General features: G+C 33.8%; 1 protein-coding gene across 3 annotated transcripts; it reads right to left on the reverse strand.

Annotated features, from left to right (window-relative positions):
* Positions 1 to 1680: 1680 nt before the first annotated feature.
* On the reverse strand, positions 1681 to 9933 carry LOC111995792 (tobamovirus multiplication protein 1). Of its 3 annotated transcripts, none has more exons than XM_024027727.2 (11): positions 9515 to 9933; positions 6886 to 6976; positions 6753 to 6805; positions 5428 to 5520; positions 5273 to 5344; positions 4945 to 5017; positions 4659 to 4704; positions 4509 to 4572; positions 4133 to 4186; positions 3976 to 4053; positions 1681 to 2255 (listed from the first exon to the last, which is right to left on the reverse strand). In XM_024027727.2, exons 1-11 carry the CDS (start codon positions 9695 to 9697, stop codon positions 2163 to 2165), a joined length of 900 nt encoding a protein of 299 aa, XP_023883495.1. In that variant the 5' UTR covers positions 9698 to 9933; the 3' UTR covers positions 1681 to 2162. The 3 variants fall into 3 exon arrangements, with proteins under 3 accessions (XP_023883495.1, XP_023883497.1, XP_023883496.1); XM_024027729.2 differs by having other exon boundaries at positions 6920 to 6976; positions 9515 to 9661; XM_024027728.2 differs by lacking the exon at positions 5273 to 5344 and having other exon boundaries at positions 9515 to 9932.
* Between the last annotated feature and the right edge of the window lie 8363 nt (positions 9934 to 18296).

Consider the following 18296-nt stretch of genomic DNA (forward strand, 5'->3'; position numbering starts at 1 on the left):
TTTCCAAACTATTTAGGAAACTAATATCTCGAGTCTTTTAAACTTGAGTTCATTGTAGCAACTCGAGTATTAGAGACTCGAGTTTTATGTGCTGGCAGAGTGGAACTCGAGTTTTACAGGCTTAAGTTGCTGGCAGAGTGGAACTTGAGTTTTATAGGCTTGAGTTCCCTAAAGCTTGATTCACCATTTCAACTTCAACCCAGAGAGAAACTCAACTTCAACCTAGAGAGAAACAAAATCACTTGAACTTCGATAGACCCATAGAGAAACAAAATCAACAAACCCAAGCAAACCCAAAGACCCACAACAAAACAAACAAACCCATTTCAAGTTCAACTTCAACTCCAACAACAGAGTTTAGATACACACAGAAACCACGAACCACGAAGATCAAACCCCGACGGCGAAGGTCACTGAACCCAGGCGGCGGCAAAGGCTTTTCTTCTCTGGGTCTTTGGGTTTGTTGATGTTCCTTCATTTTCTTCTCTAGTCTTTGGGTTTGTTTAAGTTTCGTTGCTTCTCTTTGGGTTTAGGGAACTCGAGTCCCCACAAGGATAATTTTCATGGGACTCGAGTTTCTACAGTGAACTTGAGTCTAAGAGACTCGAGATGTTAATTTCCTGAATAGTTTGGAAACCATGCTAACTAACAAAATTGTTTGAAAAATGATGTTATTTCGCAAATTCGTTTGTCTTGCACAAAATATCCTTTCACAAATATGCCATGATTCTTTGGCTAGCTACCTGGGAAAACTTAAACGCTCAGGGCAAATTGCTTTCTCTAGGCATTATCCAAGTTCTCAGCAAACTTCTACCAAAGGGTCTCTTGGCAAGTGCTCAAATTGTTCAATTACATTGTCGGAGCTCTTTTTTTTTTTTGCCGGAGCAAATTCCGGAGGGAGGAGGAGCGTGGAGATTACAGCTCAGATTAATGAGTAAGGTTTGAAGAATTTGGGTAAGGTTTTTAAGCTTTTGAGGTTTGTTGTTAAGAGTTGAAAAATGACCCTACTTTTTAAGATTGGAACAAGTGAGACTTCAAAAAAAACTATAACTCAAGATAAGTCTATTTTTTAAGCTTAGAGAAACGAAGTTTGGGATTCACAGCCACAATATCTACTCTGGCTACTTGTACGCATCAATCAACTTTCTTAACCTCTTATTTCCCTTTCAAATTCCTTTCTATTATTATTTTAAAAAATTTTCCTTCTTTTTTTTTTTTTTTTTTAATATATATTTATTTATTTTTTTATGTATGAATTCCTAAAAATTTAAAATAGTTCTTCTCAACAATATATATATATATATATATATCATATATGTAGGCTGAATTGAGCTGGCATTGTTGGGTTTCTGGGACTGCTGCATCAACCGATAAATTGGTGGCCCGAAAACCGGTGGCCTGAAACCTGGTATCAACGAGCGTCTCACAAGGCATTGAGAAAGTACTAGACCATGATAGAGGGCCATAGTTGGGCATGTCCCCAAAGCATTGACGAATCACTAGACCATGACAGGATTTTGAATATATTTAATGCAACAGATTGGAACAAATTTTTCTAACGTGTTTGAATCTATTAATAATATATATTAACCATCACTCTTATTGCTCTACGACTTCATCAAAATATTCCAACAATCTTTGACTTTTCTTGCACATTAAGCCAAAAACTAAACAGAGAAAATTTGAACTATGTACGTATTATTACAACATTATTCTTGCAAACACGTTCAAGAGATGATTTTCATGAAGTACAAATTAAATGAGAGAGAGAGAGTTCATACATACAAAACTTTGTAGTAGTTCAATCAGGTCACATAACCTTCCAAAGGATTTAATCTTAATATTGCCTGCTAAAATAAACACACTTTCTTCTGATGTGGTAATAGCTATCTGAAATGCGCATTGGAGGCAACTTTTGTAGGATGGAGAGCATCAAAACAGATGGAACAATGTATACCAACAGTGCCCAAAAGCCCAGCCATACCATACATGGTAAAAATGAATCCCACAAAAAGAATTAAGAGACATCATATTAGCTCTAAACTAAGCAGACAGGTTTAGTGTTGAGCACGCATATTAAACTAAACATTAGCTCAAGTAGACCACAGAACCTTCCAAAAAAGTTAGTCTCAATCTTGCCCGCTAAAACGAATAGGCACTTTTCATCTGATAGGGTAATACTGATCTGAGACACGCCTTGGGGGCAACTTTCGCAAGATGAAGAGCACCAAAGCAGATGGAGCAATCTCTACCAACTGCACTCGAAAAGCAAGGCATACATAGTGAAAATGAATCAGTCTGAAAGAAGAGACATGATTGACTACAGAGTAAGCAGACAAGTTTAACATTGCACCAAAAGCCAGTTTAGTGTATTTTCAATATTTACCATTTTAATCATTTTCTGATCATAGGTAAAATACTCCACTCAAGGTTGTCATATTTAATGTTAATTAAGTACAAAAGTTGAAGTTCTAGAGGAAGTTTCTTCCACCACTGTTGTAGAGAATGAACCAAAAAAAATGGAAAAGAAGAAAAAAGGTAGTAATCATAGTACATCCGAAGTCATTTTTATTTTTGAGCAATGCTAAGGAGACTACATTTTCTCAAAACATGCTAATTTGTCAACTCTCAAGTTGTGAGTGGTGCAACATTACTTTTACATGGCTCTAGCATTGACATTATTTTTATTATACATCAATCATAATATGTCATCTCTAGAGTTGTGACCAAAGTTGTAAAAAAAATTTGTGTCACTAGACTTATTGTTTGTATTTTCATGGAGTTCTCTTTCCAGGACCCCTTTTTTGTTGCAAATGGAATGTGGTTTCAAGAATAAAATAAAAAAGTGTACTGTGGTCAGACAAATGGAGCACTTTCCCTTGTTTTGCAAGTAAGAGGCATCCTTGGAGGGAGAGGATATTCATCTCTCCCAAATATAGACCTTAGTCAAGAATTGACAATGTGAGCTATTCTGGTAATGAAAGCTCGTAGATACTTGCAATTAGGAAATTCAAATATTTTCTACTTGATGCTAGTATCATTCGCATTCCACCCAATGAAGACTTGGAACAAACTATTAGTATAACTAGATGATGTTCCGCGCGATACGCGGATTACTTTACAATTTTACTTGAAATCATTTTTATGTATATTAAGATCATCATATAATACTTTTTTTGTTGTATAATATTTATGTTTGGCCACAATATTTTTGAATACTTTGAAAATTTATTTTCTTAATTCATATTTTATTTTTAAAAATTATATAACACTATAAGACTATAACATATTATAATATCTACCCTTAAAAGTAGATTTATTTTTTAAATTGATTAAATGATTTTGAAATCTATAAATAATAATTTAAAGCATAAAATACTTTTATATTCTAAAATTGCATAAATTTACACAACCTTCCGAACACTTTTTCAACCACTTTATTCTTACAACCAAATATGGAGACCTCAATCGCAAACACCCAACTCATTGTCTCAATGAAATTAAAGAAATTATTTGTAAGTATTAACATAAAAAGAACGTGATTAAAGAAAGAGAAATTAGCTAAAAACACATAAATTTATCAAAATTTAAGAGTTTTTATTTGGGCTTCCGTACCCTTTAAAAAAACTAAAAATAATTTGAAATCATCATCAATTTTTATTTTTATCACTATGGCTCATATTGCATAAAAAATTGAATAAAAAGTAGTCTTGAAACATTGAACCAAAGGAAAATAAAGAGTCTCTATTTTTAAATTTATTCTTATCTTTGATATAACTTAAGAGTATTTAAATTCTCTTCATAGAGTGTGCCATATGACAGAATCTTATGCTTTCCTGCATGAGGTTTTTGCTTTTATATATATATATATATATATATATTGATTGATGTGGAAAAAATAGGCAGCTTAGACAAAGATGACATCCCCTTAAAATATTATAAATACAAAGTATTAGATTTAGTATCAACACTTACCAGGTAATATATTAGGTTCAGGATGGGATGATCCAGAATATCAAAATCTGTATCCTTATCAAATGCTGAGAAAGCAAGCTATGACAAACAAATAAAGATGTAAATGATATGAAACTTTGGATTTTATGTATAAATTTCAGTATTAAAAGGAACTCACCATAACGCATCTTATCAAGAAACAAGTACAACAAATTCCTGTGACAAAGCCAACCTGCCAATAAAAAAAGTGAACACAGTTTTAGGAATGCCAAGATGTTTTGTGTGTTTCTAACTCTTTATAGCATTCTCCTTGGGATGATTATGATTCCTTTTCATTCATCATTTTGTTCTGAAACTCCACCTAAAGAGAATCTTCAGCAGAAATCATTAACAGGGATAATAAGATCAACCTCATTTTTTAATTAGTAAAACTGTGTTCACTTTTTGACAAATTTTTATAGTGTACTTGGAATTCAATGGAAATAACAAGGATATACTGTCATTCATCAATTTCAAACTATTAAATAACTAAAACTGACACCTTAGGTACAAACCTCATATAGCTTTTTCTGACGACCTCTAGACTCAATCGGGAAACGCCTTAGCATGACAAATAACCTAGAAGGCACAAAAATTTAAGAATAAGCACATTTTTTATAGTGTGTAACAAGGATACAGCCTTTAAGGTGACATCAAGTTGTTACCTCCCACCATATATCAAGAATCCGAGAGCAACAGAAAATGAAATAACTGCAAAAGAAATTGAAAACAAATAATTTTTAATAGACAAGCCTTAACATACATAATTCATAACTGTATGACTGCATGAATAATTGATTCTATCAGCGTCATGATTTATTATTAAGAATTACATCATTGTTGTGCAACATCATCAAATACATTTGTGTCTGCATAAATGTAACAACGGCGGAATAAATTATTATATACAGAATACTGATATATTACCAAAATTATCTAAACAGCATTAACCTGAAAAGAAGAGTTTAGCTGTTTCAACTGCAACAGGACTTCTGCTTAATCTTATGAATATCCAGATGCACACCTATTATCACAAAGAAATGATTTAAGAAACTAAGACTCACCGAGTGTAATGAGTATTATTGCAGGGGCAGACCCAAAATTTTCATCTTAGAGGGAAAAAGTATGGGATATATATTATGTAGATAGGGCGCTAGCTTTGATAAGCATATAATATTTGGGTTAGGGGGTGGGGGATCCAAATTTTCGTAGGGGACCAAGTATGGTTCATTTCTTCCTGACCAAATTGCAATAGAAAAATTTAAGTTTTCTTCCTTACCTGTATAATGTATATAAGTCCATTTATTACATAATAAGCAGGCCTAAGCTTATTAGTTGGTAGGCTTCTTGCCTGTCAAGAATCATAAAATGATCACCAATATCAATTATATGGCTCTCTTTATATCATGATTCACAGAAAATAAGAAGACATACCTGGTGATAAATCTCGGCCCAGAGCAAAACAAGTAATGTGTAAGTTGAAAAGAATAGAAGAGTGGGAAGTTCCATTAGCACCATGTGAAGTTCCTGTACCAGAATGTTAGTTTAAGGCAGGGCAATCAGAAAAAGAAAGAAAAACTAATACAGTGCTCCAAAGAAACGTTCGAAGGCAGTTGAACAAGTTACATGATGAAAGATGGATTTATATAAACCAGGTTTTTTTCAAATTTTTTTTTAAAAACCTATACACGAATCATTAATGTTAAAACACAAGGTTTTGGCAGTAAATTTTCAGCTATATCTTGCTCTCGTGTATTTTTATATTTGACTGCTGTCCAATATCTTATCTCATGTTTTTACAGAGTTCATGTGGGACCCTCATGTGTGAGGTCCAAACATGTTACGAGAGAGAGGTCTCATAAACTTTCTCACACGATACTTTTTCGTGAAAGAGAAATAGTCAACAGAAATGTACGTTCACATTTAGACTCTGCTTATAGTACAAAAGAGAAAATTTCCTCAATGATTTACTAATGCAAAAGGGTGAAGCATGTTGTTAAGGGAGATTATATAATAGATTGTCACTGTACCCGATAGGTAAATCCAAAACAAGTGTTGGCAGATTGAAATTTGATTAGTATTTTACTATGTTCACAATCATCCTTCATAAACATTATATAGAATATTTACTTGGTTAATGAGAATAGACAATAAAAATATAGCCTTTCTGTTGGTATTCAGATGTCCATCCTCTGTGTGTGCATGTGCGCACTCTTGTCTTTGGGAGATTCTTCATAGTTAATTGTATCTAATATATTTAGGCAAATTCACTTGTACTCCAATTTTATACATTTTTAATAGACAGATTCTTGTAGAAACAGGAGCCTTTATTAAATGGAGATACTTTTGAAGAGTTCATGGTTTGAGAAACTGAATTTTGATGATACAAGTTTAACAAGTATCTATCACAATGGTTACTTCTTTGGTGGTAAATCGTTTTTTAGATTGAAGTTCTGTGCCTTGCATAACTCTACTGAGTTGAAGTAGTTACTAATTCTGCAAGCATATATGTTTCAGTTGAAAATTTCAAGAATAATTTTATGGAGAAAATAACCAAGGATGAGCCAAGAGCCTTGTAGCTCAATGGCATAGCCTGCTCTTATTTACTAGGAGGAGCAGGATTCCAATCCTCCCTCCCCTTGTTATTGCAACTATCAAATTATTTTAAAAAAAGGGATAATCATCATTGAAAGCACAATGCAATTAAAATCATGAAATATTGGAGCTCAGACTACCAGAATTCAAAATTAAGAACATACCTTGGGTCTAATAAGGAACACACTTTTGTAGAGACCAAAGAGGACAGACCTCACTGTGAAAATGCAATTTGGTTTCAGCAAGCTTATACAAAAGATACAAGAAGAACTATGACAAGTGATACACGACCCTTACATCCATTCACAATAAAATTCATCAAGTGGAAAACCTTTTGTGTTGTGCACCCATATTCTGGTACTCTTAATTGAATGCGCAATAGTTGTACCTGAAAATTAGTAACAAATATGCTATCATAAAATTAGTTTTACTATAATTGGTTAGTGAGTATCATGGACAGCAGCTGCAATGAAAAAAGTATAAAAACAGGAACACTTTCAAAAAATTTTAGCAAAATCAGTTATGATTTTATTCTATCACTTATGCCTAAGGAGAGCCAAACAAGAAGCCTATTTATTAATGATACCGTTGATATCATTAAAAATTTTAGCAAAATCAGTTATGATTTTATTCTATCACTTGTGCCTAAGGAGAGCCAAACAAGAAGCCTATTTATTAATGATACAGTTGATATCATTACAAAAATTCTTCTCTAATATACAAAGATAAGTTTGAAGCTGCTCAAAAGACCAGAAGGAACTGATAGGTGATGGATAAAAAACCAATGCATCTCCCTCCCAGAACAACACATTTCTGTGATGTATATGTGACAATGTGCTCACCTTTCTGGTGGCCACTCATAGAGTATCCTAGACTCTATGTAACATATATCAACAAATCTATATCCTAATTGATATTCCTGTTGTCTTAAACCTTTGATAGTCTAACAAATTCTTTTTAACAACTTCTTAACTGGCCAAATTGATATCAAACTAATAAGAGGCTCATCTAGTAATTATCAGATAAAGAGACTGCACACAACAGAGATATTACATTGTGTGCGCCTGAGCATGACAGTGTTCCAGAAGAAATACCATTGAACTGACAGTGCGACTATAATACAAATAAGGACCGGAAAAATGACAAGATGAAGGATTCCCTTTTTCACCTACTTCAATGGCAGGTGTTAAACAACGTAAAAACTATATTTTTTCGAAGTTCATATGAGCAGAATAGCTTTTGCATAGAGAAGCAGAGGCTTCATCTTGATGAAGTTACTGAGAACAGTCCAAGATTTATGTCTTTGGTGGCAACAATCAAGATTCAAGAGTATTAAAATTCCATCTACTATACATATATTGCTGATTTACCACACAATCAATGGATATTAGGTCCACCATATCCTATGCTGTTTACAACATGCAGCAAAAAAGATTCTTTATCAGGGACAACTGCTTTCAAGAGTAGCACAAACTTCACACTAAAGGTTTGGAACATTTGAAATGGATAATTCTAATGTGGTTTGGAAAGTGATTACTAACTGTCTCATAAGAGCTACTGTTGACAGATCCATCAAACTTTTGGACGAAACTCTTAAGAATAGTAGCATAAAATGATCATTAGAATTGTAACAATGGCATGCATAAAATTTTCTCTCTGTTTCTAAACATTCTTTTGATTTATTAGGTAATTTGCTTCGTGATCTTCATCATTTCCTGCAAAATACAGCTAAAAATTTTGCACCTAACATTGTTTTAATTTATGATTTGCAAGAATTGCCAAAAAATAGGGTACTTGCTGGTGTACTAAACATCCTACTGAGCTGGATTGTGGACTTCTTGCACCATGATTAGGAACAATATATTAATAAATATAATTCATATACTTGAGAAAGGTTTTTCCCCCTTTTTTTTTTTTTTTTTTTTTTGGTATTTGGAATCACTTCACCCACAAGCGTGAATATTAATAAATATAATTCATATACTTGAGAAAGGTTTTTCCCCCTTTTTTTTTTTTTTTTTTTTTGGTATTTGGAATCACTTCACCCACAAGCGTGAAAGCAAACTCATTTTAATTGCTCCCTAAAAGCTAGTGGTGCTCACCTTTCCAAGTACGTGCTTCAATAGCAACAAGAGTGTAGACAAAATATGGTTTCCTGATTACAAATCAGAAAATTGGTTGTGAATTGCGCTTAGCAGCTACCATCCTTTGAAAAACCAAGTTTTCTGTAAATCTTAGCGACCAGTGGCAAGCTTAATCTTTTATTAATTTTGACAAGTTAGTGCACTGGGGAAAAAATCACAATGAATACTTTGGCAAATCTTCTTATATAGTGGCATATATATGATAGATACAATGAACAATATTCTGGCACAAAATAGGAAACTAGCTGTGATTAGAGCTGTCTATCAGAAGTGTTAGGGCTTTGATGTTGAAGTTTGAAGCCAAGGCCAATTCAAAACTTGGCCAAGATTACCTTGTTCCTAGTGTCTGAATTTATATTAAAATAAAATAAAGAATACTATTTTTAGGATTGCATAACAAGTAAAATTCTTAAGTACTCCTAAATCATAGTAAAATAGTGTTTCCTTCTCTCACATTCTTGATGGACCTCATCATGAATTTAATGATAGAACCCCACCATAAATGTGAGAAGATGGACTAGCATTTTTCGTGCCCTGGGAGTATCTAAAAATTACTCGATGCCACAATCTTAGTAAACATTTTCAACTTGTCAGTGTTCCATTTATCTACACAAATTAATATTATCATCAAAGATGAAAAACAAAACAATCAAGATTTTCTGGGTGAGTCCAAAAAATGTTGAATAAGATAAAAATTAAATAATTAAAAAAAGAAAAAAGAAAAAAGAGAGGAAGAGAGACCATGATATGATATGATATTCCCAGAAATAAAAGGTACATACCAGGGTAATGAAGGAGACCAAGGCATAAGATGCACATAAAGCATAGTAAATGCCTCTTTGCCATTGTTCTGACTCGTCAATCTCATCCCACCAATTAAACAATAACCCAACACCACCACCATTGTCAATGATCTCTCCATCTTTAACCACAAAACTCTTTGTTCTCAAAGGCGTCCACGCCATTTGAGGTTGATTCAAAGCAAACACAATAACAACAACAACAACAACAACAACAAAGAAGGAGGAACAGAAACAGAGAATAGTTTATGTTTTTGCTTTTGCTGTGTTTAGAAGCAGAGAGAGCTAAGCTGGACATGCAGCACGTGGAGGCAAAGGAAGGAGGACACGAATACGAAGGTTGAGCCACGTGGGATTCAATAACGGCTTGCACGACGTCGTGGCATATTCTTTGATTGAGGAAGCGGGCATGTTTTACTTTTTTTGTTTCATGGTTGTGAGAGAGGCAGAGAAATTTGCAACGTCGACATTTGTTGTTCTTGATTTAAAAGACTTTCTTTATTTTTCTTTCCCTTTCCGGCCACCGAAAATGCACAAATATGTATGTTGTAGGTAAGGAATTTTTCACCTTTTTTAAAGTTGGTATTTTTCTGCCATTCTATTTTCCCACTCTTTTCTTTATTAATCAACTCTTGTATGAAAACTGAATAGTCCATATCATGTGAAAAGTCATCTTCCAAAAATTTTAATTTTTATTTTAGTGAAAATAGACTATAGAATGGGTTAGTTATTTTTAGAATTATTATTACAAAGTTTGGCTTCAAATATATATATATATATATATTTAATCTATCAATGGTTTGATGAGGGGTATTGGAATTCTAAAAAAAATAAATCCGGAGGTGTGAACTAGTTAATCTATCAATGGTTGGATGAGGGGTATTGGCAATTTTTCCTTCAATGTCTGATTTCTTTTTTCTTCTTATTTATTATAAATAGTTATTCAAGAATAGTTATTTCCTTACTAAAAAAAAAAATCCATAACAATTTTATCCTAAACAACAAAGTTTAGCAACAACATGGTCTGGAGGAAACCGTTAGGTGGCAACATGATACAATGACACAGAAGTAAGAGTATTCCAAAAAAAGTTTCTCTCCAAATTAGTTTGGAGAGAAACCCTTCAAACTCCATCTATATCTTTTTATTGGATGTAAATTTCATAAATCTTGTTTTGAGAGAAACTTTTCAAACTCCATTTATCTCTTTTTATTGGATGCAAATTTCGAAAATCTAATCATTGAATTATATGTTCTTTATATTCTTAACATACATGTCAAATTTCGTTCAAATTAGATGTTATTTACTATTCGAACTTCAATATTAAACATTTTATTGATGATATAGCTACTGATCTTTAATCTTTTTGAAATTTTGCAAGTATGGAGGATATAATAAGAACATGCAATTCAACAATTATATATATATATATATATATTTTTTTAAATTCATATATAATAAAAAGAATCTTTAATCTTTTTGAAATTTTGCAAGTATGGAGGATATAATAAGAACATGCAATTCAACAATTATATATATATATATATATATTTTTTTAAATTCATATATAATAAAAAGATATAGAATGAGTTTGAAGGGTTTGTTTCTAAACTAGTTTTGAGAGAAACATTTTTTCAAAACTTTCGTTTATTGTATATTAGTGATAGACCACACAATCAATGGATATGAGATCCACTATATCCTAGACTATTTACATCATTAAGTAAATAAGAATTTTTATGCAAACAATTGTTGGGTATACATGTATGAGTGAAGTCTCATATTTAATAATAATAACAATAAGAATAAGTAGTTAATATAACATAGCTGAGCTCATAACCATAAGACTTAGGCTTTTTAAATTAAGTGTGTTTCTATATGTTATATTAACTATTTAAAGTATCTCTCCCCCCCTCCCCTAACAACAACTACTGTCAAGAATGTTGTATATATAAGTATATACATGGATAGGTTGTAATAATGATATAAGGTTGGAGAGTATTCATTTGTAAAATGAATAAAGTGAAAATTCGAATTCTGAAATTTTCTTTGTGAAAATTCAAGTGCCAGGATTTTTGATCGGTCGAGACTTCTGTTCCATCAATCGAAATGTTGAAGGAAATAATCTTGGAGTTTCTGCAAGATTCAATCGGTATTCGATTCCTGGTTGATCGATCAAAAAAGATCATTCGATCGATCGAAAATCGCAGAACAAAATTTTTTGTAGAATCTTTAAGTGACTATTTTGGAAGTTTGAGAACGTTTCAAGCCTTGTGACAGTTTTAATGAAAATTTAAACTCTCCATATGTACCTTTTGAAGGGTTATGACTCTATGGGTATAAATCGAGGTTTGTGTTCACTTGAAATAGTAAGTTACAAAGAAACGTAGGAAATCCTGTGGGTAATCTCCAAAATTTTTATTTGTAGAACCCAATAAACTTGGTTGTATCTTGGAGATAAGTTTGTAGAAACCTTTTAGCAACTTGCGTATGGGGACAAATATTGTCTAAGGATCACATTCAATTGTGCTTCCAAGTCAATCACTAATTTCTATTTTCTTGATGTATTCATTTGTTCTCTCATTGTTACTCCACGATTTGGTAAAATCCCCAACAATCTTAGAAAATATTTGTTACAAGACAAGGAGTAAATGATGGTACAACTTTGAAGATGTTGAACCATGGTTTGGTGAAATTGGATCGCTTTGATGAAACCAATTTTACACGGTAGAAAGAGCAATTGGCTTGGATTTGAAGAGTTCTTCAAATGATAAATCGTTCATAATGAAGATTCAATGGAACAAGGCTTAAAGAAACAAGTTTCTTTGTTGGCAAGACAAGGTGATGATTCTTTCACATTGTGAATGCATTAAAAGCTAAGTTCATAGTTTGAATATTGAAGGTACGAATTTCTTGTTCATGGGCAATTTGAATTTCAAATTGATTGATAAGTTTCTTTGTTAAAATATTTGCATGTGTTGCAAATTTATTTGAATTGAGATATAAGAGTGAAATTTTGACATGTTTAAATGTTATAAAGTGAAGTAGAAAATCTAAAGGATGGGAACTTAAACTCTTAAGTGATAGAGTATGTGAATATTTTCCTAAATAATTTTCTAAACTATGTAAAAACATTAAATAACATGTCAGAATATCTCACTTTAGATCAATTCAGAGAACATCATTGAATTGAAGAAGAATGTCGGGTTAGAGGTGTAATTAACACCGATTCTAAAGTGAATGTGAACAATTTTAAAATTGGAAGTTCTATTAAGACCAATAAACACTTGAATGTGAATAAGAGTGTGAATGGTTTTAGAAGAACAACTCCAAGGATCCCAACAATGACAAGTAGAATTTGTCATGTTTCCTTTGTGGAAATAAAGACTATTACATTTGAGAATGTAAGTTCTTAAAGAATAAAAAGGATGAAGATGGAAATGCCAATGAAGCAAATGTCATTGAGGACATTATTGCTAAGTGAGTGACGTATGTAATAATATGATCACTATATTTCATATGGTTGTAATTACAAATCCTTCTGATTGGTGTTTTGATTCAGGTGCAATGTTGCATGTGTGCAACTACAAGGCACAATTCAAGACTTATGATGAGTCTTCCATAGAACTAGAGGTGCTTGTAGACATCCACAGTAAGGCAAAAGTTCATGGAAAGTGCATTGTTGAAGTGAAATTGCCTGATATCAAGAGAAGCCAATTTGTTATTTAAGAATGATCTTGTTCAAGTATGGGACATTAGTAGGCGATGGATATGCTACTAATGACATTGAGTGTTATTTATCAATATGTTTTGGTTGTGCTTATAGTATTTGTGACATGCTAGATTGAGATTTTTAAATTTCAAAAATTTGAAATTTATGTCAAAGCATGATATAATATATATATAAGCATGATGTTTTGAATTGAATGGTATATTAACTAGAAATGGTGAATATTTCTAAATGTATATTCTTCTTTGTAAGGAATATGTCATAATACACCCAAGTGCAGTCCCTTATACACCCTAATAAAATGGTTTAGTCAAAAGAGAGAACTCTATTTGATATGGTGAATGCCATAAACTTGAGTGCAATAAGGTAAGTTCCTATTTGATTAATGGGAAGAAGTTTTGCTTAGTGTATGCAATGTGCATAATAGAGTTTCATCTTAATGGTATTTCATATGTGTTATGAAATGGGAAAGTGACCAAATGCTTATCATTTTAAACTGTGGGGGTGTTTAACTTTTTGTAAAATGATAGACCAAAGAAGACTAATTAGTCAAAGAGCTATCTAAAGTGTATATGTAGGTTTTGAGTAAATTCGAGGGTATGTAGTTTATTAGACTTAATGTCTAATATAAGAATGAAATCAAAGAATATTGAATTTATTGAGTTTAAATTCGAAGAGGAATTCAAGGATAACTTGATACCTATTTAAACACGAGTAAATGACTCCAATGTTAAATATCACATCAAGTGGCATTGAAGATTTAAATGTGATTCACCAAGCGAACATAGGTGGAGTCAAAGTGTGAGAAATTAAAGGGATTTTAATCCAAATTTTATTTCATGTGAAACTCTTGTTTACCTTGTTTAAGGTAATAAAAGTGTAGTCCTAGATAAATACCCATAGTATTCTTTGAGATAAGTGATCTTAAGGTTTGAGAAAGCTTTGTGCTTTTAAAAGGTGTAGCTTTTTATTGCAAAAACTATTAATGATGAGATAGACTCGATATTATTTAATGATAACTGGGTCTTAATGGATCTACCTCTATTTTCAAAACCAATTGGTTGTGAGTGGGTATTAGAATAAGAAATAAAATCTTTTGGTCTAAGGTTAATGGTAAAAGGTTTGAAACAAAGGGAAAAGATAGATTTTTGATATCTATACACTAGTAATTATTTATGTTATTAGTTTGATATCGTTAAAACCATTCATATAATTTTTAAAGAAATTCACTATGTCTAATTATTACATTTTGATATATGTAATTACAATATGTTTATATATGTGAATTTTGGAATGGTTGAGAACCCAAATTGTGGGGTTTAGAAACTCAAATTGTGGAATTATGATATCCAAGTAAGTGTGGGGGTATAACCCTCAAAAGAGTCGTGGACTCATAAGGATGCTAATGTGCATCAAAGATGTGTTTGTTAAAAGTATTGAGAATTAACATCAAAGGATGTTAAATTCATTGTGATTATATTTTGCCATGTGTGGTAGATGTCTCAAGTTTAATCAAACACATGTTGTGATCCTATTTTGAATGTATCTCTTTGTGAAATAAAAAGAGTACAAGTGAGTTCATTAATTGAACATTCAAGGATCAATGATGAAATATTGAATTGTGTTTCCACATATAATTTGAGTATGCATCCTATAGATGTGTAGTAACTTTCTTAAATAGTGATATTGGTAAGGAAATTTACTTGAAAGACCTGTCTAAAGAGGCGACGAGTGAACAGTCGTCAGTCCGCGAGGGAGCAGGCTATGATGAGGTCTTCCCATTAGGTCATAAGCCCGAGGAGGGCTTCTTCTGGTCGTTAGAGAGGGAAACGTCAGCCCAATCTTTTGACAAGGAAATGGAAAGTGGTGGAGGAGAAGATGAGGTAGTAAGTGAGGGCAAAGACGAGGATAACAAGGATGAAGGAGAGAGAGAGAGAGAGTGTGTGATGGGGATGAAAATGACGATGATGAGTAGGTCTTAGAGAGTACTTTAGGAGGCCCAAGAGATGACCGTCCTTTCATTCTCCCTAAAAAATGGACGGTTAATGACTTTTTACCGACGATGTCGGACAAGGTTTTCAACACTTTACGTGACCGTTACCAAATTTCGGACAACATCCCAATTTGTATCCCTAGGAAGTTTGAGAAGTGCTATTCAGGGAAGACTACGAACGTCGACATGTATGCCGCCATGTTCGCGACAGGATTGAGATTGCCTCTAACGGCACTTCATTGTCAGTTGACCAATTTTTTGGGGTTGTTCGTTAGCCAAATTGCCCTGAACATTTGGAGGATATTCATTGGGGCTAAGATTTTATGGGGGAGTCTAATTGGAGGGAACCGTCAACTAACTCTTGACAAGTTCTTCTGGTGCTACCGTCCTCAACACATCGTCTTGTCCAAAGGAATATACCACTTTGCTGCAAGGAAGAAAGGGCTAAGGCTAGTATCCGATATGCCCGATACCAATAGGAATTTGAAGGGCAGATATTACTTCGTTAAAAGGACAAAGTGGGTATGTCATCAGGAAGAGTGGGAGATGATGCCTCATGGTTTCGACAACACTTGGGCTTATGTCAAGGATTCAGGTTAATCCCGTCTGCTTCTTTTAGTTTATTTGTTTTGACTTTCTAATATCATCTACTTTTCTTGTTTTCTTTCCGCTAGTGTTCGTCCATATATCATAGACGAGCAAGAAGCTTTTATTTGTCATGTAACAGAAATCCTGTTAGACGAGCAAAAGTGTTGGGATCTCATTACACTCGACACTTTACACGCTTATTATGGAGGTCCTAAGCCAACACCGGCAACCCGTCGTCTTAACGCTTACTCTCGTCGTTGTAAGTTGATCTACTTTAAACCTTCTTTGTTCTTTTTCTGTCGGTTTGTCCATGGTCGTCACTTGTTCCAACACTCTTTATTTGCCCTTTTACAGAAATAGAGGTAACTAGGTTGAGGTCATAGGTAAAGGCTACTGCTGCAAACAAGAAAGAGGATGAGAAGGGTAAGGGAAAGGAGAGGGCGTCCTCGTCAGCCCCCAAGGCTGTTAGTAAAGGGGTAACTAAGAGGAAGGGTGATGGGAAGGACGACCGTCCATCTAAAAAGGTGTTCGTCACTCTTGGAGAGAAGCTTCCTAAAAAGCCATCTCCTCCCAAACCGAAGCACGGGGCAGGCAAGGGGCTAATGACGACGTTTGGCCCCGTCACTTAAGATCCTGAGCGTCGTCTTCTCACTCACAAGGATTATGCCTTGAAGATGATGGAGCCCATTATTAGGGACAAGGACGTGGACCCTTGTGCTGAGCAAGCCATAGAAGAGTTGGGGGCGTCAGGTCTTTTTGACCTTGCTCGGGTACGTTTCTTCCTTTGTTTCTCTATTTGTTCATTCTTATGCTTAATAGCTGACGGTTATCCTGTCTTGTAGGCACTGGTTCATATGAAAGCTTTACAAGATAGGGGTGTTGTCAAGGAAGGGGTGATTACCCATCTGCATAAGCGTATTAAGAACCTAACCGACAAGCAAGAATAGTATAAGAACGGCCTTCGTACCCTTAATCAGGAGGTGAAGGAGTTGAAAGAGAAACTGGAGGAGGAGGGTTGTCAGAAGGAAAAAGAGCAAAAAGCCAAGAAGGCGGCAGAAAAGGAGTTGACGGCCCTTTTGGGCTAGGTGGAGACGACCAAAGTTGACACCGTGAAGGAATTTAGGGCGTCATAGACATTCATTGATTCTTGTGCCGAATACTATGGTGATGGGTTTGAGGATTGCCTTAAATAGGTCAAATCCATCTACCTTCACCTGGATTTGTCTAAGGTCTCCATGGATGACCCCTTGCCATCAACATCTGTAGGCGACACTACTCTTGAAGAGAATGACGACTCCACTGAGTCCGAGGCAAATCCAAAGGATGATAGTGTCATTCTTGCCCAACTTGCTATGGACCAGCTTGTCATTCCTCTGACCCTGTCGGCCAACCCTCAAAATGCTGAAGATCCTTCAACTCAAGATGTCCAGGACCTTCCTCCCAAGGGTGACAAGATCCCATAAAACCCCCTGGCCTCCTGAACTTTGCATTTTTCTTTCCTTTTTATTGTAAATTTGATCTGATTTCTGGACAGTTTAATGCCCTTTCGTTTTTTGGGCTCTGTTTGTAAAAACTTCATTTTATTTAGGCAAAAATGCAAAACTGACCCTCTAACTTTCACAATTTTTCATTTCAGTCCTTTAACTTTTAGTTTTGTCAATTCAGTCCTTTAACTTTCAATTTTTGTCAATTTAGGGCTCCGTTACAACTCAGTTAGTAACTGCCGTTAGAACCACTTAAACGACACCGTTTTGTAGAGTTTTTTTTTTTTTTTTTTTTTTTTTTTTAAATTTTTAAATTCAGAATTAAAAGAAAATAAGAAAAATGTGGAAAAAAAAAAAAAAAAACAATGAAGAGGAACGATGGAGAGCAAGAGTGAGTTGGGTCGAGCGAAAGATAGGCTATTAGGTTTGTGGGAGATTTGGGACGAAAATGGGAGAGAAGAGAGGGAACAAGTTAGTGAAGATAATAACGTAATTGTTGACATTTTCTTACAATTTTTTTATCTTTGAGATTTGAGTCTTGGAGAATCGGAGATATGAGTAGAGATGGGTAGCCACTACTACTCTACTGTGTATTGGGGACTTTGGGAGGCTTGGGATGATGATAATCACTTTAGATAATGTGATCTATTAGTCCATGGCCTACCAAACGACGTTGAATTAATTTTTTTTCAATTTTTTCTTATTTTCTTTTAATTCTAAAGTTATTAAAAAAAAAAAAAAAACTCTACAAAATGGCGTCTTTTCAGAGGTTCTAACGGCAGCCACTAACGGAGTTGTAACGGAGCCCTAAATTGACAAAAACTAAAAGTTGGAGGACTAAATTGACAAAACTGAAAGTTAGAGGATTGAAATGAAAAACTATGAAAGTTAGAGGGTCAGTTTTACATTTTTACCTTTTATTTATGGTATTTCATGTTTGTCTTTCAATATGTGTGTTGCTTATTGGTATG

Source organism: Quercus suber, unplaced genomic scaffold (assembly GCF_002906115.3).
Source record: "Quercus suber isolate HL8 unplaced genomic scaffold, Cork oak 2.0 scaffold_458, whole genome shotgun sequence".
NCBI lineage: Eukaryota > Viridiplantae > Streptophyta > Magnoliopsida > Fagales > Fagaceae > Quercus > Quercus suber.

Coding starts and splice junctions, on each gene's coding strand:
- LOC111995792 (XM_024027727.2), bottom strand. CDS start 9,697: ATGGCGTGGACGCCTTTGAGAACAAAGAGTTTTGTGGTTAAAGATGGA. Junction 6,977..9,514: donor TGGTCTCCTTCATTACCCTG/GTATGTACCTTT, acceptor ACTAATTTTCAG/GTACAACTATTGCGCATTCA. Junction 4,705..4,944: donor AGCTAAACTCTTCTTTTCAG/GTTAATGCTGTT, acceptor TTTCTTTTGCAG/TTATTTCATTTTCTGTTGCT.